We start from the raw sequence: 6939 nt of genomic DNA, 5'->3' as shown, positions 1-6939 counted from the left end.
ACCCCAGGGTAAGCCAAATCTGCAGTAATCCTGTGTGTTTACACTCAAGACAGTGTACACAAATAGATCCCTCACAGTTATAGAGGTTAGCTCCGCAAGAAAGTGCCAGCAAAAATGGTTATATTTACCATTACAAGTTTGGCTAGCTTTGGTGTTTCAATACTGCTGTAAGTTCTGCTTTAAAAAGGAAACAAGCAACGCTGCACCCCAAAAAACAAGTGAAAGTGGTCTTTATTTTTCAGGTGAAAAAAGAAACATTACGTTGTTCACAGTACGTTGCGTAAAGAAGAATTTTACAAAAAAAAAAAGCCCAAAAGGAGTGTTTACATCAAGCTGTTGCATAATAAAAACTAAACCAATGGGATTGTCCTATACCAACAATGATATCAGCATTTTAAAAGCACATCTGACAGATACAGCTGCTTTGATGTAAATCCATTTACGCAAAAACAACGTCGCGTAGGATCAGTACATAATCAAACTGTGCTTTGCATTGTCTAAAACTCCCTCAGTGCTATAAAAAGAATCTTGGTCTAGAAAAACTGACTTCTTATCAGTGTTTAAAAAAAAACAAAAAAAAAAAAAAACAAAGCTCCAATCCTAAAGCTAAGAGTTGTCCCCTACTTCCCCAAATTGTGGCCTTGGAGGGATTTTATATTTGCTGGCCTTTTTTTATTTTTTCATCAACGCACATACACTTGAGACAAGACTCAATTATTTAACCCTAAAAGTGGAGTATGGCTGCCAAAAGCTTTTTCATACATTTTACATGTAAAAATATCATCTAAGAGGCCAAATGATTATTGAGAAAGGCACATCATTATTCCTCGGAAGTCATCTTCAAATTGTCAAAAATCCCTGCCAACTGTTTTTTGTGTGTGTGTGTGTGAATGAAGATGTTATTCTTGTCACCTTCGTAATTTATTGGTGTAAGAATCTGATGCTTTTGCTTATTAGCCTTAATCTTTGTCATGCGAGGTCAACTTGGCTCACAGCAAAAAATGAAACGTCGAAAAGTTGGGCTCAAGTATGAACGGCTGCAGCCAACAGTGAGGCTGTTAGCTATGTTTGTGATCCTATTCATTTGAAGATATCCACGGAAAAACAAGGGGAAAAAAACACACACACACACATAATTAGAATGTAAAAGACTGAAACAGATCTAATGTTGAGCTTTCTAATCCACACATGCCAGAGTTCAGGTGTTGCTTTCATTTAAGTTCTTCAGGTACCAATTCAGTGAATGACTGATTATATTTATATTGCACGGTAAGTCTGATGAACCTACACTGAAACAGCAATGGAGTGATAACAAATTATAAAGACAAAGGACAAAAAAAAACTAAATAAAAAGCATACATTATCACTCACTGAAGACATGCTCAGACACTCAGATTACAATGAGCAACAATGATTGAGAAATATGTTAAGCTCATTATTGGTTTCATGATTACGCAAATACAAAAGGTCCCAATATTGTATGAAAAATATTTCCCTGAAATGTGTAATGTAAATTGCAGCTGCATCTACAAGTAATGCACTGTGAGCCTGGACTCACAAATCCCATCAGTTATCGACTGAAGATCCTGATGCGATCATTTTACGCTGAAATTGCTTAAAAAAAAACAAAAAAAAACCTTTTCAGGTAACGTGTGTCAAAGCACCGACTGTTGTGATAAAAAGTTGCATGATGCATATCAGATATACACTCCACAAAGTAAAAACTGTATAATGCCAAGCTTGTGACTGCTATGTTGCATCACATCTGCTTTCCAGAAATGTGTCACTTCTAAGAAATTCATATAGGAACTGTAAAGTAAAATAACACACCCCAAAGCCTTTCCTCTGCAGATGAACACTTAACCAGGCTCACGTTTTCTCATGTTCAAGCAACATCAAGAGAAAAAGTACATCTCTTTGGTCAGCATTGACACGATGCAGGGGATCTGTTTCTTTGCATGAAAGCCTGGCGAATTGGAGACAGACTCAAACTCTACTGCCACCTTGTGGTTCACTCGTGTCATGATGTGCAGGAGCTCCAATTCTTTTCCATATTTGCTCATCGCATCACACAGCGACTGGATGAACCAAGATCCACTCATAGTGTTCCTCCATGAGTAGTAGCCTGTATATACATGAATGACAGAGTGAGAGCTCCGTTAATACGGTTTTAAAAAACAGAAACATATGCTGTCCAAAAGACGAGCGTAGGTATTAACCCGGGGCTGTGGAGAAGGCGTAAAGGAAGTCTGCTTCCACTGGGATCTTTGTAGTGCCGTCGTCTGGGTGGTCCGTTTCAATACCTGCATCCAGTTCGGTGCCACGGCAGGCCTAATCAGCGTGCACAAAAAGAACGTGCATTCAGAGGTTAGATACTGTTGCAAAGCGAGTTGGTGCAGGCGGAGACAAATGGAAACTCTTACAATACCTGGATAAAGAAGAGTTTGGGCTTCCCCACCAGTGTTTCACAGCGATCACCTCGAAAAAGCGACGTCAAGTACTTGAGCTGCACAGAGCCGTCCGTGCCGAAGAACACGTCCTCATCTCCGTGACTCAACAGAATGCAGACAAATGAGGCCGAGTGACTGTGATCTTCCTTTGAGACTGAAAAACAAAAAGCGGTTTCAAATCCACCATAACCCCTACTGAAAATCACTGCATGCGAATGGTCTCGGGATTTCATCTGTGAGTGAATGTGTACTTTTGCATTGCACTCACCAGCAGTTAACACCCGTTTCATCTGATCGACACTCTGGTCATTGTAAACCTTCACTTTATAGCCCAACTTTGAAAATACTTTCATTGCATTGGCTGCATCCACGTCCGTACCATTTCGCTGATTCATGCCTAACAACAAAAAAAAAAAAAAAAAACACACACACACGAAATCTATGACAAATATGTTGTTGAAACACAATAAAACTTATCAATGAGACATTTTAAAAAAGGTACCAACTCCTGCTTTGAGTATATATATTTGTATATTCAAAGTGTTGTGATGTGCCGTTCAAGTCCAGCCTGCACAAACAGGCCCAATGCTGCCTGCTGGTGCTTCATATTACCCCTAACCCCTGGAGTATGTTGCTTCTTGTGACCTTAAACTCCACCCTAAAAGGTCTAATCAGGCGGAAAGACATTAAAACAGCTGCGCAGGTGTAAATAATGACATTAGTGAAGGCTGACTTTCATTTGCAGGTTTAACGTCACACTGTCGTGAGTTATTGGGATGCTTGACTTGAGACAAGCCATTGTTAATGTTCTGGTACAGCCTAAGGTTTCCCTAGTATGACAAGCCCAATAGTGCATTGACGCCATTTGGTAAACCTAGGATGACCAGATTCCAATCAACCAAATGGCGGTCAAAGACTTGTTTTTGGACAATGCGAGACAAGTTAAGAACTGAGAGGAAGAATTTTGACTAATGTCAAATAGTCATATAGTCTATGCATATCACCAATTAAACTTTTAATATTATATGTTAAATACATTTCATTTGATTGCTTTTGTGCAAAAAACACCAATTGTCTGATTGCACTCGCACTGTTTTCCTTTCTGTCTCGCTTCATGTCATATTCTCACCGTGTGAAACTGCCTAACTGAGAAAACATTTGAAACACCCAGCTAATCTGATTCTTCCAGTAGGCCTCTTACTGCTAAAAGGGAGTCCTTTCTGCCCCGTGAACGCTCAGAATAGGGGAACTGAGTTGACACCGGTGTACCAGAGTTGACAATAGAACCAGTGAAAAAAAAACCAGAGAAATCCCAGCTACCATGAAGGTTACAACTCAGTTGTTTATGGAAATATTATAAAATGTGAAAAAAAAAACTGATTTTAATTCTCAAATGTCCAACACTGCAGTAGATCATTAAATAAAGAAGGTAAAAACAGCATTAACTGCTGCAGATGTTTCTCCTACTCACATGATGCTCCTCAAACATTCTCTGTTGAATTTAAATCCTGCCAGACAGGTTCTCATCACGCTGGAAGCACAATACTAATATACGTGATTCAATTAGAGCCGACTGCAGCTGCATTCACTTGTACTCATGCTCAAGGTCCTCTCAGCCAGATATAAGATCTTCTTTCAAAAGTAGCAGAAGCTGCTCATCAGCTTTTTAAGCGTACACTGTGCAGTAAAAAGTAGCCAAAGACAGCTCCAGGTATTATTGAGCGTCTCACACTATTGCAGACATCTAGCCTCTACACACCTACGAAAACTCTCATCAGTCAATATCAAACAATGAAAACACAGTATCTGTGTGGTATATGTCACATCATACTGCAAGTCATGCTGGTGTCTGAACTAACCAATGAACCACAGAGGTTACTCTGGCTGTTACCAAATACTCAAAACAAAACTGAATACTTCTCTTTACCCTCCCAGCACAGAGACTGCATCAGAGTTAACATCCAAACGACTAACTGACTGACACGGGTTGCAGTTACAGTAAGTGGTGTCCACAGCAGTCTCTCTGCAAAGCGAGTTCCCACCTTAACCTAGGGTGTAGATGTGAGATGACTGAACTTACTGCTTCATTCTACACTGAAATAAGAGTCAGTAGCAAAGCCTGACTACCTCAGAAAAATGGGAACACCATCTTTTTCTGTTTGCACATCACTCCATTGCAGAGTGCATTAACAACTGAAGGAAGTCACAAAGGAACAGACAAGCGCATACTTAGATGCCATCTGATAAGCTCATGCTTCAAAACGTATTGATGCTTTTCATAGAAATAATGCAGATTTAAAGTAAGTAGTTAAATCACAATAACAGTGCTGCTCAAAGGTGTATACGTCACACACAAAGCTAAAGAGAGAATGGGTGTGACACAGTTATAATGAGGAAGAATAATGGCAAGCAGACCAAGTTTCATTCGAGAGGTATCAAGATATGAATCATCGCTTCCTGTCAGAAAATTTGAGAATAGATTCCGAGTTAAAACAGAAAGCAGATATCTATGAGCTGAGCTTCAACCTCAAGTGGATGTGACAGGCTCAGTGTTCAGCCATGTGCACGGACACCAGTGGTGTGAGCACATGATTTCAACCATATCTGAGAGAAGAATTGTGATCTTGTCATTAAAGACATATGTCATATGATCTTTAGACTATATCACCCATCCCTTATTACTACATAATGACTCAAAAAACATTCAGATCTATATGAACGGATAGTTCAGCTTTAAACAGGTAAGCACAGTGTAAAGGGAAATTGAATAATCTAATTCTGGCCCTACTCTCTTTGTAAACAGTTAACAAGGCTGAAACAGTGTCTACACACAGTGATATTTGTCAGTTCCCTTCAGCACACAATGCCGCAATGAAAAAATGTCACGGACAAAACATCACTTTGTTTCAGCTCTGAGGAAGTAAAAATAAATAAAAATACATTTATATAATTTGCATTTCATGCTACAAATGTTCAGAACTTGCTTAGCGGGGCATATAAAACTGCACAGAATAATTCATAATGTATGCAATCATCAAACATTACTCTTTCTCAGGGAAAATATTACATCTGTGAGAAGCTGGCAGCTCTTTCACTTAGTCTGTGGTGAAATCAAGCAGAATGATAAACGTTGATAAAGGGTTATAATTAAACCACTTTTAGTATCACTGTATTTTTTTTTCCAGCGATTTGCTACATGTAGCACCACATGCAAGGCAACTTCCACCCACCTAAAGAAGAAAACGACTATATAATCGAGATAATCACCTGTGTCTCTGTCAAAGTTCTTGTTGTTGATGACGATGCACTGGCCGATGGAGGGAAACTTGAGACTGTATCTGAAGCTGTGAGAGGGGGTTTTGGCATCAACGTCCATGGCACCGGGGGCAGACAAAGACCCCGCTGACCTGGAGAACAACGAACAAAAACAACGCTCATAACCCCGATGATAAAACAACTATAAATTAAGCTCTAAAGTTGATTAAAAGGCTGAAACAGGAAGCGCACAAAGAGAGCGATATGGTCCCCCAACTCAGTGTAAATGTCGAGTTAAACACACCTGGGGTTATTAGAAGTGTATTAGGTTTATTACTAATATCTAGACTAACGAGGATGACTAGTTTCCTCTTGCGGTGTGTTGACTTGAACCATGACAAAGCAACCATTACCTGCTGTTGTTAAATAGTCGCTAACTAGCTAAATTAACTCACTCTTGTCCATCGTCCCGCCTCGCGTCTGTAGCGTCCTCTCCAGATGCGTTTGCCGACATGTTTTCCAGGCAGCTAACTCAATTTTAACCAAAAAGTCAAATGACCCGGCCCGCGCAATGAACAGCAGCGTTGCAGACCTACGGTATGCTGAAATGTTCTGAGGGCACACGTAGCTTTAGCAGCTGCTGCACCCGGCTAGTAAACAAAGGTGCTGATGTCATGCTTAGATCCACTCGTTTTGACTACCCCGACTTCCCGAACAGGCGGCGTCACAAAAGCCACAGATGCCATGAGGGGCTTTTGGATCCTTATAAAAAAAGAACCTCTCTTTCCGGAGGAGTTGGTAATAATACTATATGTTCTCATGAGATGTCTGTGGACATGATGCTGATAGTTTTCTTTTCTTTTCAAATACAGATTTCAAACTCAGTTTCTTAGTATCTCATGAATAAAATTGCCTTCGCCTTCTCGCTGGATCTTACAGTTTGTAACAAGAAGGCTCGTGCTTAACACTAAATGTTAACGTCGTGAAAGGTTGGTTTGCAAAATGATGGCTTCTGACTTATCACACCCCTTTGTTTAAGAATATATTATCTTGTATCGAAACACAGGTAAAAATACATGTTTATGTGCTGAAGTAGTCAACACATACTCTTAAGTATGATCAATAAGAGAATACAAATAAATTCCAACAAAACCAGCTGCACTTGATATCAAAATGCTGGTGATTTATTGATGCAACAGGGAAAATCGAGTCATACAAGACACTCCATCCTTCT

At 39.8% G+C, this 6939-nt stretch overlaps 1 protein-coding gene across 1 annotated transcript; it reads right to left on the bottom strand.

Annotated features, from left to right (window-relative positions):
- Nucleotides 1-213: 213 nt before the first annotated feature.
- Nucleotides 214-6397, bottom strand: casp3a (caspase 3, apoptosis-related cysteine peptidase a). Its single transcript, XM_072384841.1, has 6 exons — nt 6161-6397; nt 5718-5857; nt 2719-2847; nt 2429-2604; nt 2220-2331; nt 214-2125 (listed from the first exon to the last, which is right to left on the bottom strand). The coding sequence occupies exons 1-6, from the start codon at nt 6217-6219 to the stop codon at nt 1896-1898; spliced, it is 846 nt and encodes a 281-aa protein (XP_072240942.1). The 5' UTR covers nt 6220-6397; the 3' UTR covers nt 214-1895.
- Nucleotides 6398-6939: the final 542 nt, after the last annotated feature.

Source organism: Leuresthes tenuis, unplaced genomic scaffold, assembly GCF_036924035.1.
Source record: "Leuresthes tenuis unplaced genomic scaffold, fLeuTen1.0.hap1 SCAF_4, whole genome shotgun sequence".
NCBI classification, from domain to species: Eukaryota; Metazoa; Chordata; class Actinopteri; order Atheriniformes; family Atherinopsidae; genus Leuresthes; species Leuresthes tenuis.
Note: the sequence above shows the minus strand (reverse complement) of the source record. Positions and strands in the feature narration are given on the sequence as shown.